Here is a 27,548-nt window from a genome sequence, read left to right on the forward strand (position 1 = left end):
CCCGTGTACGGAGGGAGTAAGACAAGTCCTAGAGTGTAGCCGAAGGACTTCCACCAGGAGGACTTACGAACAGAAATGGACACGCTTTACCGCCTGGTGCTCTGCCACACAGTTAGCTCCTCTTGACGTTCCTATAACTGTAATTCTAGAATACCTGTTGGACCTCAAACGAGACGGGCTCTCTCTATCCTCACTAAAGGTCCACCTTGAAGCTATATCGGCTTTTCGGCACAAAGAGGAAGGGCCCACTGTATTCGCCCATCCTATCGTCACAAGGTTCTTGAAGGGACTGGTAAACCTGTACCCTCCTTGAAAACTGCTACCACCATCGTGGAGTTTGGACTTGGTACTCCACACGCTATCAGGACCACCCTTCGAACCATTAGCCACGGTACCCCTCAGACTACTTACCATGAAAACAACCTTCCTTCTTGCGATTACGTCAGCCTGCAGGGTGAGCGAGCTCGAAGCAGTGATGGTAACATCGCCCTGCACAGTGTTCTCAAAGGAGGCGGTGATCTTACGGTTTCACCCTGCCTTCGTTCTGAAATTTTCCTCGGAGTACCACATTAACGAACCAATAGCATTACCCTCGTTTTACCCGAAGCCTCACAGCTCCAGCAAGGAGGCGCACCTGCATCTCCTAGATGTGAGGAGGGCGTTGGCCTTTTACATAGACAGAACTAAGCCCTTCCGGAAAACGGACAGGCTTCTGGTGTCTCTCGCTCCCAGGTCGAAAGGGGAAGGCCTCTCTTCCCAGAGAATTTAGAAGCACATTGTGTCCTGTATAAAACTGTGCTACGAGCTTCGAAAGACCCCCTTGCTAGCCCCGCCCAGGGCTCACTCCACTAGAGCAGTGGCGGCATCAACGGCCTTCAAGGGAATCACGCTGAAAGACATTTGCAGAGCGGCAACTTGGTCATCCTACAACACCTTCGCCAAGCATTATGCCCTGCATCGGGTGTTTGATGAGGATACCCGTCTGTCGACAGCAGTCCTCTCGGGGGCAAGCTGCACATGAATCGAGTACCCACCTCCTTACTTGGGGTTACTGCTGGGTAGTCACCTACTGTGGAGCACCCACGGGGACCACTCGAAGAAGAAAGAGAAGTTACTCACTTGTAGTAACGATGGTTCTTCAAGATGTGTCCCGTGGGTGCTCCACTACCCACCCATCCTCCCCGCCTCGGATCTCTGTCCGGCGTTTTTCAGGAGTATCCGGGGCGGTTGGTCAAGGAACTGGCAGGGACCGGATCGCGCACATGACCGAGGGCACGCAAGGGAGCAGTGCACATAGGCACATGAGCGATGCAGTGGAAACTGCTGGAAGAATTCCCATCTGCAGCACCGGGTGAGCCCAACACCTACTGTGGAGCACCCACGGGGACACATCTCGAAGAACCATCGTTACAAGTGAGTAACTTCTCTTTATGAGCCATGAAGACCACTTTCTTCATTGGGATTAAGGGCTATAATTGTAAGGCATACTAACAAGCAAGAAAACCTTCTCTAGCTAACTGGAGCCATTATACAAGATGGGTCAGCAATCTTTCCAAGGTGGCATGCTGAAATTTGACCTTTGGACCTCGATGTACAGTCCAAGTGCCAGTCGTGCTTTTTAAAGTCAATAATAGTCCTACTTACGACACCTTCATTAATAAATAAATAAAGATGCAGACCTTTACTGTTTAGGTGTTGGTTGGTACCATTAGCTGGTCTTTTGTTAATTCACAGGTGGCAGGGCTTTGAGCAAGCTCCCAGCTGCATGGGAGAGAAGGGGCACAGCTGAGCTCCTGCCTTGCATGCCAATGAAAATCAACTCACATGTCACTCTTGGCATGCATGCTTGGGGTTACTGACCCCAATATAAGAGATATGACCCCATTCAGGGAAGATAGGACTGAGATGATATCATCATGCACAAAGTACTTGATCCTCTCTTCACTTCTTCATCAAACATCTGATGGACCCAGCTCTCTGTTATTTACCCCAGCCTCTCTAATTGCTCTTCCTGCTTAATTTTGAATAATTGCTACTTTCCTTGACTCTAAACTATGAGGTTTGGAGGCTGGATTTATATATCCTCAGGGAGTTTGTAGTCCACTCTTTGTCTTCTTGATTCCTATAGGTGGAGCTAAAATGCTTGCTGTTATGGACTGTTCCTTTGTGGTGTGAGAGAAAAGGAAAAGGACTTCAAAAATTGAATTAAAACATGTAATTCTCCCTTTTCTGACATTGCTCCAGAATTAATAAGAACTCCAGAGGCATTGCCCCAAATTTTATTACAGAGCTACTATAGAAAGATGCCATTCTCATTAATGAAATTGGCAAGGTTTGAATTTTGCTTGTTTTACTTAGTATTATTAGCTGAGTCATAGATCAGTCATCTTCTAGAAAAAATACATTGTGATCTACAAAACGGGATTAGATTTTCATAGCCAGCAATTAAAAGAAAAATTTTAAACCGTCACTTTAAAATGTTTTTGTAACACTCTAGAGGAGGGGTTCTCAACCCATTTGCCCTCATACCTCCCCTGAAAGTGACCTTAATTTTTACACCTCCCGTCCTTCCCCAAATTAATCAATGAACGAATCAAGACATAATTAAGATGATAAAGGGATTTTATTTCTAGCCAGTTCCTCACATATACAAAAAATACAAAAATAAATACATTAAAAAGTTCTTCAGGACCACCTTAATAAGATGGCTGTTGCTGCTTTCAGTCAGTAAGGACAGAAATTCGAGGGACAGTCATGGACAGTGCTAGGCGCATGTCATGCGTGGCATCCAACGGATTTCTAGCCTTTGTCTTCACACTGACCAATGTTGAAAATCCAGATTCACAAAGAGAGGTTGTAGCAAATGGGATCAAGGCTGAAAGAGCTTTCATTGCCAAAACTGGGTAGACAGCTATTTGAGAGCACCAAAATTCATCAAGATTTTGATTGGAGAATCCTTGTTTCAGCAAAGCTTTGCTCTGCAAGTCAATGAGGTGGTTCTTGTGCACGTCAGCATCATTCATCGAGTCCAAATTAAAGGTGAAAGGATTTCAAATCCACTCGCCATTTTTCAATTCATCTTTAACAAAGTAATCATCAAAAGAGTCCATGAGATTTTCCAGATGCCTCAAAATATTGCCTTGAATCCAGTCCGGGACTGTCTCTAACAAATCCCCTGCAGAGAGAAGAACATTTTCCAGAGTAGGAAAATTTGCGTAATTGTTCTTTACCACGCATCTCTTCCAAAGAGCCAGTTTTTGCTGGAAGGCAGCAGTCTTCTCATTTGCATCCAGGACAGTCACTTCTGACCCTTGAAGTGAAATGTTGAGGTCATTCAATTGCGAGAATATATCTGCAAGGTAGGCCAATGACAGAATGAAACCTTGGGTTTCAAGTTCTTTACACAGTTTGTTTCCTTTTCTCAAAGAAACATGGCTATCTCAGTTCTAACTTCCATAACACGAGTGAAGACTCTGCCATGTGAAAGCCAGCATACCTCTGTGTGATATAACAATACTTCATGAGCAGCTCCAACTTCTTGGCGGAATATTTTGAAGAGTCTGTGGTTCAAGCTCAAGACTGGATGAAGTTCACTGCTTGAACAGTGGTATCCATGGCTGATTTCAGTCTTGGAGAAAGTTTTTGACACCAATGCATGATGATGTAGAAAACAGTGGATGGCCTCCACTTGCACCAAAGCTCCAAAGCCAGATTTCTTCCCCAGCATGGAAGGTGCACCATCAGTGCATATGAAGCCCAATTTTGCCTTCCAGTCCAGCCCATTTTTTGAAAACAACTCGTCGATTAGCTGGTACACATCAGCACCTTTTGTGGTAGCCAATGGGGGTTCACAGAACAAAAACTCTTCTTTGGTGCACAATTCAGTGACATATCTTACAAAAGCCAAGAGATGACTGCATTGAGTCTCATCAGTACTTTCATCCAATTGAAGTCCAAAGGGCAGAGTCACTTTCTTGAGTTCCTCCATGAGTTGATCCAAAATATCAGATGACATATCCAAAATCTGACAACTGATGACATCGTTTGACAGAGGTATTTCAGCAATCTGTTTCCTCTGTTGCTTTCCGAGAACAACTTCGACTATTTGAAAGGGACAAGGTTTGATCAGAGTCTCACCGATTGTGTGAGGCTTTTTGTTCTTTGTGATGAGATATGCCACTTTGTAGGAGGCCTCAAGGAGTGGCATCTGAGTAGATCCAAAACCCAACTTGGGTAAAATGCCTGATGAGTGAAATCGAGCTTTCTTCTGCTTCAGTGACTCCAGTGAGGTCTCCAGGATTTCCTGGTGCACATTTGTGAAATGGTCTCGGAGTTTGGCAGGCCTCATGTTGTCATTACAGAAAACTTTTGCACATAAAAAGCACTGAGGTTTTTCGGTTCCCTCACAGTCAAGACAGCACATGAACCCAAATTTCACACAATGGTCACTGTATTTCCTTTTCTTTCACATTTTCTCATCTTCTTCAGAGGACACAAAAATGTAAACTAAACTATCGCTTGTTTTAGAGTTAAACACAAAAACGACTTCCTGCGCTGAAGACAGACTGCTAACTGAAACAGTGTGTGTAGGCAAAATACACCACAATATGGCGCGATGCAAGAGAGAGCAGTACACATGACCTTGAACAGGAGTAATCGAGGCGCGAGATGTGTGTGAAGATTGCAGTAACTCTACAAAGGCGCAATATTGTGTCTGACCTAATTTTTTAAAAGTGTCAGTCTTGAGGAAAAAAATATCACCTCTTGTTGCATCAGCCAATCAAAAATGTAACACGGTTAGCAAGATGTTAGTTTCTGTCATAACGGCCGTGTCTACACTAGCCCAAAACTTCAGAATGGTCATGCAAATGGCCATTTCGAAGTTTACTAATGAAGCGCTGAAATAAATATTCAGCACATGATTAGTATGCCAGCAGCCACGACACTTTGAACTTGACGCGGCTTGCTGCTGCGTGGCTCACCCAGACGGGGCTCCTTTTCGAAAAGACCCCAGCAACTTCGAAATCCCCTTATTCCTAACAGCAGATATGAGTAAAGGGATTTCAAAGTTGGTGGGGTCCTTTCGAAAAGGAGCCCTGTCTGCACGAGCTGCGTCAATGTTGAAGTGCCGTGGCTGCCGGCATGCTAATGAGGCGCTAACTATGTATGTCAGCACTTCATTAGTAAACTTCGAAATGGCCATTTGCATGGCCATTTCAAAGTTTTGGGCTAGTGTAGATGTAGCCAACCAGTTTAAAGCACATTGGTGGAATACGGTTGAATAGCTCTAACGGTGAAAGTAGACATTATTCTGTTAAGTATCCAATCTCACCCCAAGTTCCCCTATATTTAATTAATAAGCAATTAATGTTAATAATTTTAATTCATAATATTAATTATAAAGAATTCTATACTTCAGAATTTTATACAGTGAGAAAGCAATTGCGATAAATTTTCTGGGAGGCACTTCACACCTCCCCTGGGGAGGCTCACCCCACAGGTTAAGAACCCCTGCTCTGGAGCAATGATGGAAAAAAATCTAAATAAAATCCTAGACTGTTACAGCTAAAAATTATACAAGAGTGATATATTTCTACTAGTTTGATGCAAAAAATTTGCAAATTTGAAAACATGTTTGTAAGCTTGTAAGTCTATTTCTCTTAAATATAATTTGATCATGATATTTTTCCCATATGTTACATCATATAATTTTTACAATTTAAAAATATTAACTTTATCTGCATACTAACTGTATGCTATTCCATGTAAAACAATCAGATAAAATTTGCATGTAATATAGAAAACTGATTTCCATAAATTGAAGCTAAAACATCTGAGAGAGTTGTCCAATTGCTGCACATATTTTGTGTAGGTCTTCTGATATCTCGAGGAGGTGATTATTTTGTGTTTCCCCTCCTCTACTATGTGCTTGCTCCAAAGCTTATTGAAGTCAATGGGAGCATTTCTATCAATTTTATTTTGTCTGCGATCAGGCCACATGAATTTTTAGCCAGTTTATTTTGAATTTATATTTATTAATTGAAAATCACATTTGGCATCTTTTTGCCGCAACACATTCACTTATCCTTTATCCCTCTTTCTTCCTTTCATGGGTATTCTTTCCCTCAATTTTTTAAAAATCCATCTGCTATGGGCTGTTTTGAAAGGCATGCAAGTTATGTTCACCTTTCAAATGGAGATAATAACTTTACTTTTTCTGTGTGTTTGTCTTAGATGGGACTGGGGAAGACAATCCAAGCAATTGCCATTTCTTACTACTATAAAAAGGAATGGCCTCTCTTAATAGTTGTCCCTTCATCTCTGCGGTACCCTTGGATTGATGAGATGGAGAAATGGATTCCAGAACTTTGTCCAGATGATATTAGCATCATTCAGAACAAAAGTGACACTGGGTGAGTGAAGTTTCTTACTCTTCCCCACTGAAGTCTGTTGTGATTTGTTCAGAGAATGCCTGACAATTACATGAAATTCATGCAGTCCCAGATTTAGAAATCATTTAATGGCCTTGCACACAAGATGGGGAATTAGGCAAAACGGGTTTTATTTCAGGCTCCATGAGAATTCTTACATGATCTCAAGGAAGAAACTTAACTTCAGTTTTCCCATTAAATACAAGCCATCATGCACTCTTACCTCTGGATGTAATTATAAAGTATCTTTCTTGTATGAGAATGATTGCTCTTTCTTGTACCTGGAAAACTCCAGCAAATGACTTGACTAGTCATAGACTGCTCTCGTGCAGATGGAAGAGCCAGCTTCCACCTGAAATTATTCAAAGCACTTGTACTCCTCTCTGCCATGACTAAATGAAGCCAACTTAAAAATAGACTGGAAACATTTCAAAGTGCCAGAAAAGAGTATTACCATTGAGTGTTAAGGCACAGTTAGTACTGATAATCAATTGAGATCAGAAGAAGCTGATCTCAAAAGCTGTGCTTTGATTCTAAGGGCTTGCCTTTACTATGCAGAAGATTGGGATGATCTGTTTGGGGTCAGAAGTTGACCCCTGAACTCCTCGCTAGCCTGAGGAGTAAGTGTGGACAACAGGAGAAACACTCCTGTCAGCCTCCCTCAGTGAAGACAGTCAGGTAAGTCAATTTCTGATATATCAGTTCTAGCTATGCAGTTGCCATTTTTTTAATTCCCCTAGTTTTATCCCCCTAATTTATTCCCCTAGTATAGACCTGGATTTAGAGAGCATTGACTCAAAGGGGAGAACTATACGTTCATCTATTTCATTTTCAAAGCACTCTGTGCTTTTATTGCAGTGCCTCGATGCTTGCTGTCTTTCAAAATCCAAGATATGGCAGGCCAGGTCTGGTGTCTGTAGCAGTAGCAATTTGGCCTGGTGGTCATAGTGGTGGCAGCCAGACCAAAAATTGGAGCCCAACGTTCTTGCCATCAGGATTGAAGAGGCGGTTCAGAACAAAGTAAGAGTAGGTCTAGGAATAAGGCTGGATTTGGTGCAGGACTGGACACAGGACTGGAGCTGGCCAAGAACTGTGAAGTATTTTGCTGTTATCAGGCAGGAGGGAGTGTCAAGCCATGAAGTGACATGAGGCAGACTGAGCTACTGTTTGTACTGTGTGACTTACATACCTACTCTAACGGTCACTAGATCAGTTCCTGGATTGTGAATTGGCTAGAGCCTAGCACAGGAATAACTAATCATTTAATGTGGTTTTATCAGACTGTAGTTCAGAGATGACTCTCAACATCAGTCCTGAGGGTGAGGTTCACCTAAAGCCTGCCTTTAAAGTTCAGGCTGAAGATATCATGTTCAACACAAACCATGCCTCATCTGCCTCCCAACCCTCAAACAAAAGAGGTCAAACTCAGCATCAGTTCAAGGTGCTTGTTGGCCCTTGACCTGAAGCTGGAGAATCTGTTGGTCATTTTGGTAAGTAAGCATATAGGAATCATAATGGACTCTACTGAAGTTGTCACAGCAAGAAGAACCAAAACATTACAAACAGACTTAGCTACAGGTTTTAACAATTAACTGTTAAAGCCTTGGGGTGAAATGTAGTGGAAATTAGCTTGTGCATGACCAAAGATTATATTATATCTGCTTCACTGAAGTTTATGTATCTTATAATTGTTGAGTAATGCATCTTGTGGTACCTTGGTGAGCCACAAGGAAACAGATGGTAACATCTATTTCATTAATTTGAATGGTGTTAATATCACCCAGTCGTGTAAAATTAAACAATGATAAACAAGTTGTGGGGTTTGTTTTTATAGGGACTTCAGTTTCAATTTAATACCAAAGCAAATATACCATTAAAATCTTACCCTTTTATCAAAGATTAAACAAAAAAGAAAAACAATTCAACCACTTGAAATATAAAGTATTTAATATTGCTCTCATTTTAACAACATCTTTGTTGCCATTCTATTTCGCTGAAGAGAGTTTTTAGAAGGAAAAGCTCCCATGTTTGACAGTCCATTAGAGGGTATCAAAGTTGATGATAACTCTCCTTTGGGGTTAAAAGACAAGTTAGCTGAGAGAGGCTTAAATGGCTTTTGTCACTGTTGCTCCCTAAGTCCATCCTGTTTCGTCCCAGATTGGTATTGGGTGTTCCACTGAAGTCAGTAGAGGTGCCGATATCATCTGGGTCGCTCACGCTGGTCTGGGTGAGTCAGGACATCTCTCAGGATGACAAAGGGCAGTGGGGTTCCAGGGAGATGGTGAAGCTCACTCCAGTAGCCAGTTTTTCTTCCCATAGTCTCTTGGTTCAGGGACTCACAAAAAGAAATGATAAACTGAATAGCCCATCCCTGATATGCTAATTTTGGTTAATTGACTTCTGGCTCCATACATTTCATGATTGTCAAGCATGATCTTAACATGGTCCTTGAGTTATATTAGATCTTTTCGTTTGGAATAAATCAGTCTTTGTTTTTTACCGTATCAACTAAGTGTTTGTGACATAGATTATTATGGTATCCTATGAACTTTTTACAATTGAGCTTGTAATTAGGGTAAATCTGAAGGCTGATTTATCACATTAGTGATTATTTGAAATAAGAGCTACCCACACTAACAAATCGTTAACTGTCAGAAGGGAAATTATGGCAAATCAGAATACCATATATGGACAACTATAACCCTAAAATTGGTCTCCCAGAATACCAGATATGAATAGGGAGCTGAGACTTGATCTGTTTGTTTCCAGATGTATGTGGGTGGAATGAAAAAGATGTAAAAAAGATTGTGAAATTTATGCTTAGTTGGGAAACTGGGAATGTCTGAGTAGCTGAGTCCCAGAACTGTCATCTCTTTTGGAGTGCTCCACTTACTGTTTCTTCCATCTTTGGTTCTCATGATTTCCATAAAAATATTAGTATAACCATTGCAGGAGACCACTTTACTACATTTATCTTAAATGAATAGATATTTCCATGATGTCAATTATGTTTGTGTAGTGGTCATAAAGTTTCCATGTGTGATAACTTTAAGTAGCTGCCTGTATGTGTAGCGTATCTTCTAGTCAAATAGATATCTTAGCATCAAGCTTGTGTGCAGCGACCCGCATGTCTTTGTATTGAATTAATAAATGATACATTGGGAGCTTGTGATTCAGTCCTTGGCATCCTTGATGCACTGTCATGCTTCAGTGTGTAATGTTATGTGTAATACAGCTGTTCTGAGAATGTGAAGTTTATAGAACTTTTGGGTGTAGTTTGTCATTGTTGCAGATACTTGAATAGTTGATGTTTAGAGAATTTGGGCATTTATACTAAGCAGCACAGTGGCTGATTTTAAATATTCAGTTGTAGTTGGCCTCATGCACACTTTCTTACTGGAGATTGTTTGTTTCTGCAACTCTTCTTCAGCACATAGTAAGATGACAGCCTGAAACATAAGCCCATATATTTCAGGCCTCAGGTGTAGACAGCAGTGGTCAGGACTTGGCTAATAAAAAGCAAAGTGGAGCTGTGAGCAAGAGGCAGGCCTCGGTTCACAGAAGATGGCAAGAACAGAGCTGATATTACAGAAACCCTCATACCTAAGAGGCACAGGTTATAAACACATCCCAGAGGGGTCATAACAGAATATGTAATTAAGAAACATCTTGGTACCAAAACACACCCCACAGATAACAGGAACATACCAAAACAGGTTGAGGACATGGTCAAAATTGACAACATGGTGGTGATCGAACCCCCTGTACAAGCTAATGGCTAAGATCTAGGCAATATTAGAGGGTGACAAGCTGACATGTTCGGAGTTATGTGTAACTTGCTCGTACTTGTGTACAAAAATGTAACACAAGGGATTTGTCTTTGTCTGACCTAGGGGGCAGTGAAGAATCCTGTCACTGAGTTGAGTCAGTTATCACAGCACACATACTTAGCCTAGCTATAGATGTCTGATCGGGGAAGCTATTCCTGTACTTTGTTCACAGTAAACCTGGTCTGGTGCCTTTGATCCTTTTCCGGTTTTGAGTGGCTCTCTTGAAGTTTGCTATATTAGCCATCTGCACAAGGCTACTATGATATACAGTGAGAGCATATGCACACGGCTGAACAGTTATGATCACTGATAGAGCAGGAGGCCTGTCAGGACACCACAATGGGCACTTCTGACAAACACGCAGCATATTCATTTCTCTTTCTTCCTTTTTGGGTTAGTCCTGTTAGGATAAATTAATAACCAGACCCCTGTTTTCTTTTCTTTTCTTTTCTAGGAGAATAGCAACCAGCAAAGTGACCATTTTGGGTTATGGTCTGCTAACTACAGATGCACAGACTTTAGTAGATACTTTGTACAAACAAAACTTCAAAGTAGTTGTGGTTGATGAGTCTCACTATATGAAATCCAGAAATGCAACCCGGAGCAAGATTTTGTTGCCAATTGTACAGAAAGCTGATCGTGCCATTCTTCTTACTGGAACTCCTGCTCTAGGAAGACCCGAAGAGGTGATAAATATATTGTTATTTTTTAAAGGCAGTGCTTTTTTTGTGTTGTTACTTGATAGTACTGGTTACTGGCCCCTCGGCAGCTCCAGCTGCAGGTTTGGCTGGAGGGTGTGGGCAGGGAGCTGTCTGAGTACCAGCTCTTCTTTTTGTAAAGCCAGATCTATACCAGTATTTCTCAGCCTGTGGTACGTGTACCCTTAGAAGTCCTAGAAAAGTCCGATGGTTAAGCGCACTAGAGCCACATTTGGCTCTTTGAGCAATAAAAGTCTCAGTGCCGCAAGAGCGCTGTGCACTGCTCTGCTCATGTTCCTTCCCTAGCGCTTGGAGGGGGAAGCGTGTGATGATGGCAGTGGTGGCTCCTGTGAGTCAACAAGGGCAAGGGTGACTCTGGAGGAGAGGGGGTTGGGTTAAAGTGGGAGGTGGGAAGAGCTGGGGCTGCCTGGCTCTGGAGAAGGGGAACGGGGGGATTGGGTTAAAGCAGGGAGGTGGGGTTACCTGATGCTGGAGGCGGGGAGGGGGATTGAGTTGAAGTTGGGAGCTGGCAGTTCCTGGCTCTGGAATATTACGCTTGTTAGCTGAAGTAAGTGATAAAATTGCTGTTTGCACAGTTTTAGTTTAGTATCTGTAATAACAACTGAAAGGGCTTAAAATGGACTGATTTCTTGAGAAAACAAAGTATAGAAGTGTAGATTTGGAAGAAAGTAGTGCCCAGGAAACCGTATCGGAAACATTTGTTTAGTTGTGGCCCTCAACAGTTTGAAACCTAGGTCTAAACATTTGATTTCATCCAAACAAGCTCAAATTTCTCATTAAATTAATTATAATTTTTCTTGTAGTTTCATTCATCACTGTCATTGATGTTTGCATAAATATATATATATATATATACATACACACACACACGTATGAATAAAAACTGGACTTTTTATGTTCATCTAATTTTTTTTATTTATCCTCTTTGCACAATCATACGCATGATAGCAAGTTTACTGCCGATAGGCAATTTCTTCCAATCAACCAGTTACAATTAAGTTGTTTAAACAAATACGTTGCAATGGTAGAAAAAATTTTGTATGTCTGAAAATTGTGGGTACTGGGAGTACTTTTTTTTCTTTTTAAAGGGGTACTTTATTTAAAAATGGTTAAGAAATACTGATCTATACAGTTACATGCAATGGGATATTATGTTACTTTATGCACATCTCATAATGTAAAATACTCTGATTATCTGAAGCCAGAAGAGGTTGCTTAATTTTGTGTTGATCACATTGGCATTTTATAAAATACATTTTTGTATTTACTGCTTCAAGCACACCGGTAATCAGAAAGCTAGACTTCAAGGAAAACTAATTTATTATGTATATAGTGCTTAATTAATACCAATATTTTATGAGATTTGTTGGTTCACTTTGGTTTCAGTGCAAAATAATGATTTTTATTCCATTAACAACTTCTCAAGAACTGATTTATCTACCCAATATATATAGCAGATAGGTATGATAAATTATATTTAATACTTTCATCAAATATTAATTAGTGTTAGGCATGCTCTAATAAAAACTGAGGAAAAAAGCTCTATGAATCCCTGAAATCTTTCACCTTAGGACACAAAAGATTCAATACAGTTTCCCATCAAGAATTCTGTTACAGAAAGATTCAGGTCCCATTTCTCCAACATTACCAAAGAGTTCAGAACAAAGTGTATTAGGGAAGTAGTATTTCCTGTAAATGTAAACAAATTTGTTCACCTTAACAACTGGCAGAACAAGAAGTAGGGCTGACTAGGCATGAACGATCTTAAGTAGCGTTTCTTAAATGCAGCCACCAAGGTCTTTTCACACACCCACAGTCTCCTGGGCTGTGATTGGGCAAAGGAGGGAGGCAGACAGACGTTCCCTGCCCCCTTCCCTTTCCTTTTGTTCCTGGATGCACTGCCGTGGTGTTGGCTGTTGGGGCTGCAAGCGGGGGTTGGATCCTGCATACACACAAACACCGTGGAGACAACTGGGCACAGTGTTAGAGGAGCATGTAGCCAGTGGATTCCCCACCTTTCCAGGGGTGGTGGGGCTCACACTTTGAGCTTTATCTCTGAGGTGGAGAGGTGGCAGACTCTACTGCAGGGCTTTCCTTCACAGCATTGGGCCCTGAGCTCTGTCTGTGCCACTTCAGCTCTTTGTCCATCCCCTAGTTACATAAAGTTGGACTCTGGCTGTGGGGCTTCAGGCACTGGCTTCCCCAGCCATCCAATGCCATCCCACTGCCCCTGCTGCCTACTACAAATCCTCATCCCGGGCTTAATTTCTCCCCAGGCCAGCCAAAGCTGAGTAAATCTGCTGTGGAAAGTGATAATAAACAAACAAGTATCACTTTTCATAGCAGACTTGCTAGTTAGTGATAAATAAATTATGATATTGGACAGAAACTAAGCCGTTCTGCACTGGACCAAGAAAGATGGAAAGAAATAGTGAGGGAGGCATCAGACACCAATGCGCACTGAGCACATGGTTGATGATGATGATGATATGCTACTGAATATGTAAATATTTATTTTTATATTTATTTTTCTTAAAACTAAATATTTTAGGAAAAATTGTGAGTGGCTGAGGCCACCAAAATATTTGGCCTGAAATTAATTTTGTTTCCATTTAACAGCCCTATTTATGTGTACAGGACACTCCAGGTTCTTTGCGGTCTGCCGTCACCCCACCTTGCCTCCCTGAAACCCTAAGTTACATTTTTCAGGTTGCTCTGACATGCCACCCTAAGGTCTTTCCACGCATACTCTTTTTATGGAGAATATGTAGTCTCCTATGTAGTGTTTTTTACTGTTTCAAGTTCTGTATTTTTGTAAAATATCCTATAGCAAATGGAAGACAAATGCTTTATTAAATAAAGATTATTTTTAAATAGTTTTGCTTAAGTTAAGGATATATTGCAAAGTGTAATTAACCATCATTTTTATGATACAGACCTCTCACATTTTACTGATATTCATGTCTTCGTGTACAGCTTTTCATGCAGATTGAGGCACTTTTCCCAGGAAGATTTGGAACCTGGAATGAATATGCAAAAAAATACTGCAATGCTCATGTCAGGTATTTTTATTTTAATTTATCAGTTAATATTTTTTTAATGTTGTGATAAATGAAAAATCCTAATGAGAAACTAAATAAATCTAAAACATAGTTTTGTTCCCTGGCTGCAGCCATAGGTTCAGAAGCAAACTAGAGCTTGTAGACAACAGAGGCTAACGGAAGGTGCTTAATTTGTGCCAGGGCTGAGCCTCAGTGCTTCTAGTCTTGGAGCCCTCAGGGCCTCAGCAGTCCAGAATGAGGGATTTTGCCAGACCAGGGGGAAATTAATGACTCCCGGTCCTTGGCCCTATGGCGGCAGCTCACTGCCACAGGCAACGCCCTGGCCCTGGTTCTGCATAGCTACTAGGGAATACCCAATACCTGCACTCCAAATCCATCCCCAGCCCACACAGCCACCCAGGCATGCTGGCACTGCAGCCCCCGCCCCCCTGGGGCTGTTGGAAGGCTGGGTTGGATTGCCCTCTTGTCTGGCTCTGGTCCAGGAGCATCCCTGGTCCGACAAAACCAGAGTGAACTGGTTTTAGGATGTGCAACCTGTACCAGACAGGAGTCATCTGTTTACATTGTTAACATATGACAAGATTCAAGCAAACACATACAATTAGTATTACCTCTAATTCTCTAACAGTATCAGTTTACATTATAAAGCTCTACTCTAGCTAACATGAAATGACTCTAATTACCATTGACATACATTTCTATGTCTGTAAAGGTCGAATTTCAATGTCACAGAGGGTTTCAGAGCCTGGGCTCCATCCTGAGACTGAACGTCTGAACTGGTAATTTTAGCTCTGCAGCCCACAACCCAATTAATTTGGCTGAGGCTCTGAGGCTCAGTGCCACAGATCTTTTATTGCAGCGTAGATATAGCCTTGGCCATCTCCATTGCAGAGGAATTGAAGCATAGGACACGTACACTGCCCCAGTGGGTACTGCTGTAGGGAAAATGTCTTCTGTCCTGATGTATTAGGCGTGAACACGCTGGGTAAAATACCCATACATACACTTCTTTGAAGAAACAGTTATGGAAAGGTATTCTTATAAAACTTCATATTCTAAGGGTGCCCAAAAATAATGTTTTTTTCAGTGTTTGACTTTAACATGTAATGAAGTAATTGTGTCTGAGATCCAAATAGAGTAATTTTGCTTTTAAGATGTTTTGACTGTACAAATGTGAACATTTCACACCACAAATGTGTGTGGGATGTACTTTGTGGTTAGCTGTTCAATTCTAGATAATTTTATTTTTGGAATACCATAAATGTACAAAAAAATCAAATTGATGCTCTGGTGTGTTCAAAATAAATAATTTTGTCTTTATTATTGGGTTGAAACAAAAACTTCCTGTGATGCTTAATCTTGATTTAATATTTTTATACTGTACTCTGTGCATATCCTTCAACTTGGGTATTCATGATCACCTTCTTCAGAAGATAAGAGGCCTAGAAAGTGTTTGAATGTTTTTCCCACTGTTTCTTGACTGAACGTTCCTCCTTTCTCCCTTACGTTAATAAAAAGGTATTACCTTGACTCTAGCAAGGAGAGAAAAAAAAGCACCTTCCTGAGATTGCATATATTGTACTCAACAATTAAATGTGAGGGAGAAGGATAGGAAATGCGCAAATAGTGTCTTCCTTCCATATATCATCCTCACAGTATGATCATATTTTACCAGCTTAGAATTGAGTCCCTTTAGGTCTGTCTTAGTTGAATCTAAACAACAGAGTAAAATGCTGCTGAGCTGTTTGTTTTTTGTTGTTGTCGTTTTGTTTTTCTCCCCCATATATGTCCAGTTTACCCCTATCCTAGGAAGGTGTTTGTTGGACAGCTTTTCAGAGCTTATGAAATGTTGATAGAATTTGTTATACTGTTTTTCTTGTGCATCTACTGTCCAACATGGTAGAAAAGGAGTGATGATAAAGGAAAGAAAACCAGAAAGGGCAATGCTGTAGAAGACTCCTTTTCATCTTGCCCACTGATTAAATAGAATTGGGGGTGGGGTCAAAAGAGGTGCTCTATGGTGAGTATTCAGATAGAAGATTTCAGCAGTTAAAGTGACATTTAATTGCTTGGGAAACAGAGAATCCTAAGCAGGAAAACAGGTTGCTAAAACCTTTGGAGTAAGGTTTTCTTAATCTTTTATCTGCCTTCAGTATTTCTTGGGACATTTATAGCAACAGACAGAACAGTGATCATCCTCTATGTTGACTGTGCTGCATTGGCATTCAGGAAAGTTCTGTAGCAAACTGCATCCTTCCCATCTCTACACTAGGTACATGTGCTGGTAGCATCTATGTCTCTATTTGTCAGGCCAAGAGAGCCTTACACACTCTTTTACTTACAGGAATCTGGAAGCTCCTGATACACAAACCTGATTGCACATTGACAAGTTCTGAGGCCATTTGTAGTGAAGAAAATTAGACAAGGGAAAGGGCATATAGTGGTTGAGAGGGCTACTACCCCTTTTGTAGACATCCCAGTATTTAATAAACTAAATTGCCTGTAAAGGATTAAACCCAGAGGTAGTGAGTCCCTGAAAAGCTCCAGGAAGTGCAGGCAAGGAGCCAGGTGAACGAATGGGAAAAGAGGGTGGCATTTTTGAATTGGAGCAGTGATTTGCCTGCAGCAGTCCTTAGTATGGCCAGAGGCGAGATACAAACATGTTTGAAGTCTGGAACTGGGCTAGGGATGTTAAACTATAACCTGTTAATTGGTGAGCCTCACCCTAAAGGGATGAGACTTCTGGTTACGGTTAACTGGCATTAGCTGGAGCAGCCCCCACCTACTGAAGGCAGAGGGTTGCTACAGCCGTACTGGGCCACCACAGGCGGGGACGCTCCATCCAGGCCGGAGTAGCCCAGTCTAAGGTGGCCCTGGGGCAGGACCTGCCTGGAATGATGGGGGCAGCTGGGTAGGTACCTCCAGACCAGCTGGTAAGAGGTTCTGCGTGCATGTTTCTGTGACTGAAAGGTGAGCTATTAAGAAACTGTAGTTTGTTTTCAGGCCCTCTCCTGAGGGAGGGTTATCCCACAGGGAGACATCCCAAGTGTTTTCCTCAGTTCTGTAAAGTGGATTTTTGCATTGGGTAGCATGCTGTCACCACCCAAAGTTCAGAGAATCTGTGACCCTGGGGGGTTTTCTAAGCAGAAACTTTTAGTGAGAGGGTACTTTAAAGTTCTTGTAGGCCCCCACCTTCTGCACTCAGTGTCAGAATGGGGATCAGCCTCGACAGGGTACAAACCAGTAGGCTGAAAGGGGATGGAGATGTAAGGCAATTCTACAACAACAGTGAAAACAATTAAAACAAAAACTAATCCTTTCCCTCACCTCCAGAAGTGCCAGAAACCTTTACCATAGCTGATGCCTCTAGTGCTGTCATGGGTAACCTGTGACCTGAGAGCTACATGCAGCCCTGTGGAGGTGTCGTCCAGGGGTAATGCGCCCCCGCTGGGGCAGAGCAGGCCACACCACCTCTCCAAAGTCTAGGAGCTTCCTGGTTCTGAGCAGATGGCAGCCTCTTAGGGACCCAGCCCCCTTTAACTGAACTGCAGGTATGCTGTATATACACCCAGGCCCTGGGGCAGGGTGGGAACACAGTCCAAACAAGCAGTCAGTGTATAAGCCCTGGCCTAGGTCAAGGCAGGTAGCAATCAATTAGTCGGGCTCAGTGCCTTGCCACAGAGCAGAGCAACCACACAGTATCTGAGCCGGGCCCTGAGGCAGGGCAAGGCAGCAGTAACTGGAAGGCTCAGCTTCCTGTAGTGAGGCTGAGCAAACACAAAGTATATGAATCTGGCCCTGGGGTTGGTCAAGGCAGCAGCCAAGGTAACAATATGTAAGTCCTGGCCCTGGGGCAGCAGTCAATCGGGCAACAGTGTAAGCAGTTTGCTCTGGGGCAGGGCATGGCAGTTGCTTGAAAGAAGCTCAGAGCCGGTGTAAGCAGTCAAGCAATGGTCGTGGTTTGCTCTGCAGCTGGATAGAATGGCCAGTATACCACCATGGCTGTGTGGGTTGGGAGAGGCAAGGGGCTACCTCTCGCGGGAGGGAAGTGGGGAGCACAGGCCCACCCACTCCACTGCATACCAGTCCAGGGCCTTACCTAGAGCTCATGCCAGTAGCTGTTCAGTGGGGAGCCAGGCCAAAACATACTGATTTGGGGTCTGCTGGGGAGCATTCCCCAGGCTACTTCCTACCTCAGCCTTCATTGGTGCAGGGTCCCACTCAGGGTCGTCTGGGAAGCCGCGCAGCTCTCCATCCTACATGTGATTTTCCATGGGCAGGTCTGGGAGCTCCAAGCATGTCCACATCATTGGGGTAGTGGACTGGTGGCAGGACTGTGGGCTCAGGAAGATCCTGGACCTCGAGGTAGCATGCAGCCAGTAGGTCTGGGTAGCTGGTAGATTTGTACACTCAGGCAAGTAAGGTCCTTCCAAGTAATGTGTCTGCAGTGAGGCAGAGGGTCCAGGTAAGTCAGGGACCTCTGGGTAGCTGGCAAGTGGCAGTCTTGGGCGTGCCTCTGGGGTCTTGTCAGGTGGCTGGTGGGCCTGTCTGTCCAGTCATTCGGCAGGTTCAGGGGCCTTTGGCTCCTACTCATAGGAGACCAACCAGGCCACTCTGCTTGGCTTAGAGGCCACCCTTTTAATGAGCCCTTCCTGTCTCCCATGTCAGTCTTTGGGAGGCAGGGCACAGGTGCTCTGGGATCACCTACTAAGACCTCTGGGAGGCTTCCCCTGCTTCAGGGGAGGGGTGGGGCCACACCACCCCTCTACAAGCCCATAGGGGTCCTATGTATGGCCTACAAGAGGTTTGCCCATGCACAAGGTTGCCAGATTCTGCTGGTTTTCATCCACACAGGTTTTCTTCCTTTCAGTATTGCAAAAATGGCGCACACAGCAAGGGCACCGTGACAGAGTCCCTTGTCAACCCCTGTGGGTCCCTGCACTTCCTGGCGGTTCTCTGTTGTGCCTCAGAGACTCACAGAGACCCCTTATCTGCCCAGGCCTTTCCAAAAGCAGGAGTCTCTGCTTAGTGAGCCATCCTCATCATAGGCAAGTCCAGAGTGGGGAGGATAAAGCCAGTCCCCTTGCAGGCCCACGCCTACTCCAGTGGAGTAATCCCTCTGGGGAAGGGTGGAGGGAGTCCAGATGCACCCTCTACCCTGGACTCTGGCCCAGGGTCCCTACGAGGACAAGAGGCAACTGGCAGGGCCTGTACCCCTGCCCCAAAGTAGCAATCTCACCCTGGGCCACTTCACCCACCGCTTCCCTGTGGTACCTTCTCGCTCGCTCGCTCGCTCACTCACTCACTCTGCTCTGCTCTGCTCTCGCTCAGCTCCTCTGGTGTCCAAAACCTTCCCCCCTGCTACCAAATGGGGAGTCTTTTATAGGGAGCGCAGGGTCCAGCTGACCAATGAGGGCTTGGGCCTAATCAGGGAATGCTCTGTCCTCCAGGCTGCAGGGCTGCTGCAGGGATCCCACCTGGGGAGCCCTGCGGTTGGGAGGTGAGGTATTGGGGGACAGGCAGGCTTTGGCTGCTCTAGCCCCCTCTGGGGCTGTCTCTTGGCCCCCTTTTCTTTTTGGGCCAGCTTCTCTTCTTCCCTGCCTTGGGCAGGTTGCCTCTTTCTTCCCCCACTTCACCCTTCCCAGTAAGCCTCCCTCTGGAACTGCTGGGTGGGTAGTGTGTTGGGGGACTCTTGCTGTCCTGCCTCTTGGCAGGGAAGGGGGTATCCTCCCCCCCTTTTTTCCATCCCCTGGGGGGTAGTTTTCTGCCCTTCCATTTGGGCCTACTTTTTCCATCCGCTGGCTGCTGCATCCTCACTGCTTCGGAGGAGGTAAGGGGCTTTCTTGGGCGGTGGCTGGGCTTTCCCTCCACAGCTTGCTGGGGAGTGGCTTGGGGGAGGGGTGAGTTTGGGTGGGGCCCCTCTCCACCAGGCTCCACAGGGGTGGCTGCATAGTTGGGGGTGGGGTATAAGGGTGTGGTCCCTGCCCCACCCCTGCAGCCACCGCCTCCTTCCCCACCTCCCCCACCCACACACCCAGCTGCCGCCGGGGCCCTCCCCATCTGGGCCCCACCCAAACCATCTGCCCCTTCCTCCTCCTCCCCCCCCCGCTCTTGTGGGGCCCTGCAGCAGCAGCTGTTGTGTGGCCCACCCTCAGGCACCCGTGGGCACACTCCTGCCTCTAACCCCCAGCTTTAGCTGGTTCTACCCCACTTCCTTTTGCCCCCCCCTTTTTTGTGCCCACCCCCCCCCTTTTTTCTTTCTGTTAGGTGCCTGAGCCCCACACTTACATATATTGCACCCCCACACGCACATATCCCAGTTCAGTAGCAGGAGCCGTTTACCATCTTGTGCTGGGAGTTGTGGCCTTCTTGTACTTTCCTCTCCTCCCTCCCCTCTCCTGCCCCCCTCCCCCACTGACCAGGTCCTCAGCTTGGCTGGTGGGGGAAGGGCAGCCACTTCCTCCTTCCCTTCTCCTTTTCTCCTCCCCTCCCCCGTTCTTTCTTAAAGTACCCCATCCCAATAAATTCCCTCACCCTTGCACCCCTCACCATGGCCTCCACAACCACCAGGGAGCCATCTAGTGATGCCCCCCTCCCTCTTTCCTCCACTGGCACCCCTTCCACCCCTGAAGTGGTGGCCTCCTCATCCAGGGCCACTGGGGTCCTTGCCATCTCTTCGGCCAAGGGCGCAAGCGTAGGCTCCGGGGCTCCTACCACCCCCGCCGCGGCGTCCTCCGGTGACCCCGCCCCGAACCCAGCCCCCCAAAAGGGTAGGAAGGGCCAGGGGAAAAAGAAAGGCAAGAGCCCCACCCGGAAGGCCAAACCCCCTGTGGCGGGGGCTCTTGCCCCAGCTGCTGCAACATCAGGTGCAGCTCCCCCTTCTCCCTGCCCCCTGTTCCCACCACCGCGCCGGGGTGCTCCGATTCTTCAACCCCCAGGTCATAAGCCCAGGCGGCAGCTGCCGCCTTGCACCCTGCTCCCTCCGCCTCCGCTAGGACTACCACCCCCGACGGTCACGGCCCCTTCCCCACGCTCACCAGGAGGCATGGAGTCCGCTGCCTCCTGATGGCTGCTTCGCCCCATGTGGAAACCTACATGCGGGCGTTGGCACTGGTGGTGGGGCCTGCAGCCGTGGTGGCGGCCTCTCGGATGTTTGGGAAGATTGTCTTCTTCCTGGCTTTGGAGGCCGCCGCTCAGGAGGCGGTGGAGAGGGGCTTAGCGATAGGGGGCGTGCATGTGCCCCTGGAGCTGCTGGAAGACCTGGGAGTGCGGGTGGTGTTCTCCGTCCCACCCTTCCTCCCGAACTCCGCCCTTCTGCCTTTCCTCACTGCCCTGGGCCGGCCTCTGTCGGTCCTGAGCCCCCTCCCCCTAGGCTGCAAGGACCCCGCCCTCCGGCATGTGCTTTCCTTCCGCTGGCAGGCTCGAGTACAACTGTCGCCGGCAGCAGTACAGGGCAGAGTAGCCCAGGAGGGGGCTATACTGGTGCCCTACCAAGGGGCCCAGTACCGGGTCTTTTACACCCTGCGGGAGGCCCGGTGCTTCGTGTGCCAGGTGGCAGGGCACGTCCGGAGGGATTGCCCCCTGGCCCGGCGCGAAGAGGAGCCCAGGACCTCCTCCAACAGGCGGGGCGCCAGCCACGAGACCAGCGGCGCCCCAACTGCGACAGGCCCTGGGACCACCCCTCCTCCTCTCATCCTGGACGGATCCATCGCTGCTCGGGTGTCGGAGGGCGCCCGAACTGGTGGTGCCAGGCAAGAAGAGGCGGGTGCAGGCGCCCGAGCGGCCGCAAGAGCCAGGTCCGCGGAGGACAGGGAGGTAGGGCTGTGGCAGCAGGACCTGGGCAGGGCCCACCCCAGGACGGGCCGTCCCTTCCCCCTGCCGACCCAGCCCCTCCTTTCCTCCCTCCCTCCTTGCTGCCTCAGCCCCATGGCCCTTCCTCCTCTGCCACCCAGCCCCCCTCCTCGGAGGACTGGGTGCTGGTAGCAGGAAAAAGGAAAAAAAGGAGTGCACGCGACCAGCACCCCACCCTGTCGGAGGATGGGGTAGGCGTGCCTCGCAAGGCACCCAAAAGAGCCACCAGCCCCAGTCCACCTGCCAAATCCCTGGCCACTGACCACCTGCCGGGGGTGGCCGGGGTCGCTGCAGCGGCCACATAGGACACCACCCCTTCTGCCCCGGAGCTGGAGCCCCAAAAAATAGAGACCGCCTCCGTCACCCCTCGCCCTCCTCTGACACCCCTCCGGCTGCTGCCCAGCTTGCCCCTGCAGAGCATCCAGAGGAGGTAAGCCTCAGCCTCGCCCTCCTCTCGCAGGAGGTCGAGGCCCTGGGTCTCACCCCAGTGGCCCCGGACGCAGACAGCCTTCTATTGGAGGCCTGCGGGCCGTCCCTCTACTCCCCACCCCCCTCGCTCCCCCTTTCCCTGTCCATTAGCGCCCCTTTAACTGCCACCCTTCCTGGCTCCGGGATGTCGCAGAGTGCGGCCCCCTCCTCAATCAGGGAAGACCTCCCGGCGGGGGTCAGCCAGCCCCCGGACATCCCGGGAGAACTGATGCTCCCATTATGCCCTCCCTCCCCTCTCGGACCCGAAGACCCTACCACCATTCCTGCCAACCCGTCGGTGCCTGCCGCAGAGTGCGTGGGCACCTTGCCCCTAACCCCAACTTCCCCTCCACTGCCCGTGGAAGTTCCCCCCCCTCCCAAGATCCCCTCCGCCCCCATACCAGCCGCTATTCCCACCCTGGCCCCCCCCTCCACCCCCACCCCTGCTCCCCTCTCCAATCAATGTCCCATCCTAAAACATGCAACCCTCCCCCCTCCAGGCCCTCCCCTTACTCCTCTTCTGCCACTCCTGCCCCTCCCTCCTCCCCCTGCTCCCCCTCCCTCCCCTTCCAACCCCCATCCTCCCCACCTTCACCCTTCCCCTCTTCGCCCCTCCCCTCAACACTTGTCCACCCATCTCCACCCCCGAGGCTGTAATCGCCCGGGAGGCCTCTGCTGCACCGCCCTCTCCCAGCACCTCCGGGGCTGCTCTTCCTCTGCCACCCCCATCCCTCCCGAACCTAGACCCCACTCCCCGCTTCAACCTTTTTTCTGGCTGCGGGGCCCATAAGAAAATGGGGCTGACAGGTTCCCAGCCCCCCAAAATCCCAGCACCCTATGCACTGGCGGGTGAGATACAGCAGTTCTTGGACGACGTTCGCGGGTCCAGGAACAAGGTCGCTCTCGCCCTCCAGCGCTGGGGTGACTTCCACGCCATCCTAGAGTCCATGAGGGCCCTTCTAAAAGAAGGCAAGGGGACCGGGAGGAGGGATGCCATGGCCTACCAGCGGGTCCGTAGTTTTCGCAACGCCTTAATTACTTACAGCGTCGGTCACGGCTTGCTGCGTGGCCCCACGGGGGCTGTCGGCACTCCCTCTGGCGAGGATCCTACCCAGCCCTCCAAATGGCGCCGCTCATCCTTGCCACATTAAATGCCAGGGGCTGTGGGCCAGGTCTCCGCAGGTGCCAAGTGCCCTCCTTCCTCCGGGAGGAGGGGTACTCGGTCACCTTCTTGCAGGAGACCCATACTACTCCAGCCGCCAAGGCCAGCTGGCGGCTGGAGTGGGGAGGCGGGGTCCACCTTAGTCACCTCTCAGCCCATCGGGCCGGGGTAGCGACCCTGTTCTCCCCAGACCTGCAGCCCGAGGTGCTGGGGAGCATCGAGGTCGTGCCAGGCCGCCTGCTGTATCTCCAGGTGCGGGTGGAGGGGCTGCCCCTCCACCTCGTCAACGTTTACACCCCGACATCTGGTCCGGAGAGAACATCCTTCTTCCAGCGGGCGGCGGCCTTCCTCGACTCCATCGGTCCTCGCGAGTGCCTGGTCCTTGGCGGGGATTTTAACTGCACCCTCGAGGAGCGGGACCGTATGGGAACCGAGCAGTGCCAGGCCACTGTGGACGTTCTCAGGGAGCTCATCAGTCATCGCTCCCTGGTGGACGTCTGGCGCAGCCACCACCTCGACAAAGACACTGTCTTCACCTATGTCCACGTGGTGGGCCATAAATCCGTACACTCCTGGTTGGACTGCATCTACATTTCCCAACACCATCTCTCTTGGGCCCACTCCTCCAGTGTGCAGCCGGCCCCCTTCTCGGACCACCACCTGGTGGCCGTGAAGGCTTCCCTCTCTCCGGGGAAGCGGGGGTTGGCCTATTGGCATTTTAACAACAGCCTGCCGGAGGATGTGGGCTTCGTGGCATCCTTCCGGGAATTCTGGCTGGCCTGGCGCGGGCAACGGCACGCCTTTCCCTCGGTGCGGCGGTGGTGGGATCTGGGAAAGGTGCGCATGCTGCTCTTCTGCCGCGACTATACCCGGGGGGGGGCCAGCTGGCGGCGGGAAGCGTTGATAGGACAGCTAGAGCGGGAGGTTCTTGAGCTGGAGAGGTGCCTGGCCACCAGCCCCAGGGATCCACCCCTCTGCGGCATGTACCGTGAGAAGCGGGACAAGCTCAGGGCCCTCGATGCCCTTCGGGCACAGGGGGCCTTTGTGAGTTCGCAGATCCAGCTCCTTCGGGAGATGGACCGCGGCTCCCGCTTCTTCTACGCCCTGGAGAAAAAGAGGGGTGCCAAGAAACATATCCTCTGCCTCCTCGCGGCGGATGGCACCCCTCTTACGGATCCGGCGGAGATGTGTGAGAGGGCTCGCACCTTCTACGCCACCCTTTTCTCCCCGGATCTGACCGACGCTGACGCCTGCAGAGTGCTTTGGGACCAACTCCCTTCGGTCAGCATGGGTGACCAGGACCGGCTGGAGCTTCTTCTCACTCTGGCCAAGCTCTCGGAAGCCCTCCTTCTCATGCCCACCAATAAATCCCCGGGCATGGACGGGCTGACCGTAGAGTTCTACCGCGTGTTCTGAGGCGTCCTTGGCCCAGACCCACTCAGCGTCTGGGCGAAGTCCTTGCAGAGTGGGATCCTCCCCCTGTCGTGCAGGTGGGCCGTCCTCACCCTGGTGCCCAAAAAGGGCGATCCCCGCGACCTTCGGATCTGGCGTCCCATCTCGCTCCTCGGCACAGACTACAAGATAATCGCCAAAGCCATCTCCCGTCGCTTGGGGTCCGTGCTGCAGGATGTGGTCCACCCCGACCAGACCTACACCATCCCGGGCCGTACCATCCTCGATAACCTCTATCTGGTCCGGGATCTCTTGGAGCTCGGGTGTAGGGATGGTCTGTCATTCGCCCTCCTGTCCTTGGACCAGGAGAAGGCATTCAACAGGGTGCACCACGGGTATCTCCTGGGCACTCTGCGGGCCTTTGGCTTCAGACCCCGTTTCATTGGGTTTCTCCAGGTGCTATACGCTGCCTCAGAGTGTCTGGTCAAGCTCAACTGGACCCTGACCGCTCCGGTCAGCTTTGGGCGAGGGGTGCATCGGGGCTGCCCTCTGTCGGGCCAGCTCTACACTCTGGCCATCGAGCCCTTCCTCTGTCTCCTTCGGCGAAGGTTGATGGGGTTGGTGCTCCGTGAGCCGGAGCTGCGGCTGGTCCTGTCGGCATATGCCGATGACGTACTCCTCGTGGTCCAGGACCCGGGGGACCTGGTGCGGTTGGAGGCCTGCCAAGCCATCTACTCGGCGGCCTCCTCTGCACGGGTCAACTGGGTCAAGAGCTCTGGCCTGGTGGTTGGGGCTGGGTGGCAGACGAGCCACCTCCCACCTGCGCTCCAGGCCATCCGGTGGAGCACGGGTCCTCTGTCCTATCTGGGTGTCTTTCTATCCGCCACGCATCCCTCTCCGCCAGAAAACTGGCAGGGTTTAGAGGGCAAGGTGGCTGAGCGGTTGCGGAGGTGGACGGGGCTGCTCCAGTGTCTCTCCCTATGAGGGAAGGCACTGGTGCTTAACCAACTAGTCCTGTCCATGCTCTGGCACCATCTCAACACCCTTGTCCCACCCCCGGGCTTCCTAGCCAACCTCCAGAAGGTAGTTCTGAAGTTTTTCTGGCCAGGACTGCACTGGGTCCCTGCAGGGGTTCTCCATCTCCCCCTGGAGGAGGGAGGACAGGGCCTGACCTGCCTCCGCACTCAGGTTCATGTCTTCCGCCTCCGGGCCCTGCAGGGACTCCTCAACAGCAACAGTGCAGATAGTCCAGCGTGGAGCACACTGGCGCACGTTTTCCTCCGTCGCTTCTGAGGGCTCTGATACAACCAACAGCTCCTTTATTTACCTTTGAGAGGCCATCCGCGAGACCTCTCAGAGCTGCCGGCCTTCCACCAGGACCTCCTCCGCACCTGGCGGCTGCTTGCAGTCTCCAGGTCCTTAGGGGCCACTGCGGGGGAAGACCTCCTCGCGGAGCCTCTGCTACGCAACCCCTACCTCCGTGTGCAGGTGGCGGAATCCCCCGCGGTGTGCTGGAGGCTGGTCCTCGGTGGAATCACCAGGGTCGGAGACCTCCTGGACTACGACCAGGGAGACTGGATGGAGGCCCCGGTGCTCGCCCGGCACATGTGCCTCTCCACCCTACGTTCTCCCCGGCGCGTACTCGAGGAGGTGAAGGCCACCTTGCCACCTGCTGCTCATGTCTACCTACGCCGGGTCCTGCGAGAGGGTGCACCCCGCCCCCCTCTCACTCCTGGCCCTCCGGACCTCTCTGTGGGCCCCTGGCTCCGTGAGCCTCGCCACACCCCTCCCCCGCATCATCCCAGCCGGCTGCACGCCTTGCAGCCGGTCCCCTTTCAAACCGCACCCAGGTGTCACCTGTACATGCTCGTGCTCCACACGCTCCATTTCCCCACCCTCACGTCCTGCCCAGACCACAAGTGGCGGGACCTTCTACCACCTTCGGAGGGTGGGGAGCCCCGGTGGGCCAGCCTTTATTCTACCTTGGTCCCACGGCCCGCTGGGGATATTGGCTGGAGAATCCTCCATGGGGCGGTGAGCACAGGCGTGTACCTGGCGCGGTTCATCCGCCTCCCCGAGACCTGCTTCTTTTGCGGCACAAGGGAGACCCTGGCGCACATTTACGTTGAGTGCGCCAGGTTGCAGCTCCTCTTCTGGCTCCTCCAGAATCTTCTCTTGAAATTCTGGCTGCACTTTTCCCTGCACCTTCTTAACCTAACACACCCCATCCGTGGCCCCACTAAGTCTCAGGACCTCCTCCTCCTGGCCATGGCCAAGGTGGCCATTTACAACACCTGGGAGAGGAGGCTGGCCGGGGGGGAGGCCTGCGACTGTGGGGCCTATTTCCGCTCCGCCCATGAATCTGGGCAGAGTTCCTTTGGGCGGCATCCACTGGCTCTCTCGACACCTTTGAGGGGCAGTGGGTGCTGTCCGGGGTTCTCTGCTTGGTGTCCCCTTCTGGTTCCCTAGTTTTAAACCTTTGACCTCCACTCCCATCCCTGTTTTCTCTTTAGTTGTCCCCTGTACTTTGTTGGGGCTGTGTCTTTTAATGGGATCCCTCTCCCTTTAAGAGGGGCCTTTTAGTCATGGGCGGGCTGTGTCCGCCCACTCCATGGACCTCCAATAGGATCCAG

The 27,548-nt window shown here is 49.3% G+C and overlaps 1 protein-coding gene and 1 long non-coding RNA gene across 3 annotated transcripts in view; one reads left to right on the plus strand and one right to left on the minus strand.

The window, feature by feature from the left end:
* Nucleotides 1–27,548, plus strand: part of ZRANB3 (zinc finger RANBP2-type containing 3) — a 112,652-nt gene that overhangs the window by 34,768 nt on the left and 50,336 nt on the right. The window contains exons 4-6 of the mRNA XM_075001070.1: nt 6,235–6,413; nt 10,716–10,947; nt 13,957–14,042. Coding sequence (XP_074857171.1) covers nt 6,235–6,413; nt 10,716–10,947; nt 13,957–14,042 — 497 coding nt within the window. The remainder of the gene's footprint in view (nt 1–6,234; nt 6,414–10,715; nt 10,948–13,956; nt 14,043–27,548) is intronic.
* The window catches only part of LOC142016802 (uncharacterized), a 40,401-nt gene that overhangs the window by 4,578 nt on the left and 8,275 nt on the right, over nt 1–27,548 (minus strand). The window contains exons 2-3 of one of the 2 annotated variants that reach the window (XR_012646394.1): nt 18,236–18,484; nt 13,919–14,000 (exon numbers count right to left, since the gene is read on the minus strand). This is a non-coding gene — a long non-coding RNA (uncharacterized LOC142016802). Of the gene's footprint in view, nt 1–13,901; nt 14,001–18,235; nt 18,485–27,548 lie in introns of those variants that run through there. The other variant, XR_012646395.1, reaches the window with a different exon arrangement.

Source organism: Carettochelys insculpta, chromosome 8 (genome assembly GCF_033958435.1).
Source record: "Carettochelys insculpta isolate YL-2023 chromosome 8, ASM3395843v1, whole genome shotgun sequence".
NCBI classification, from domain to species: domain Eukaryota; kingdom Metazoa; phylum Chordata; order Testudines; family Carettochelyidae; genus Carettochelys; species Carettochelys insculpta.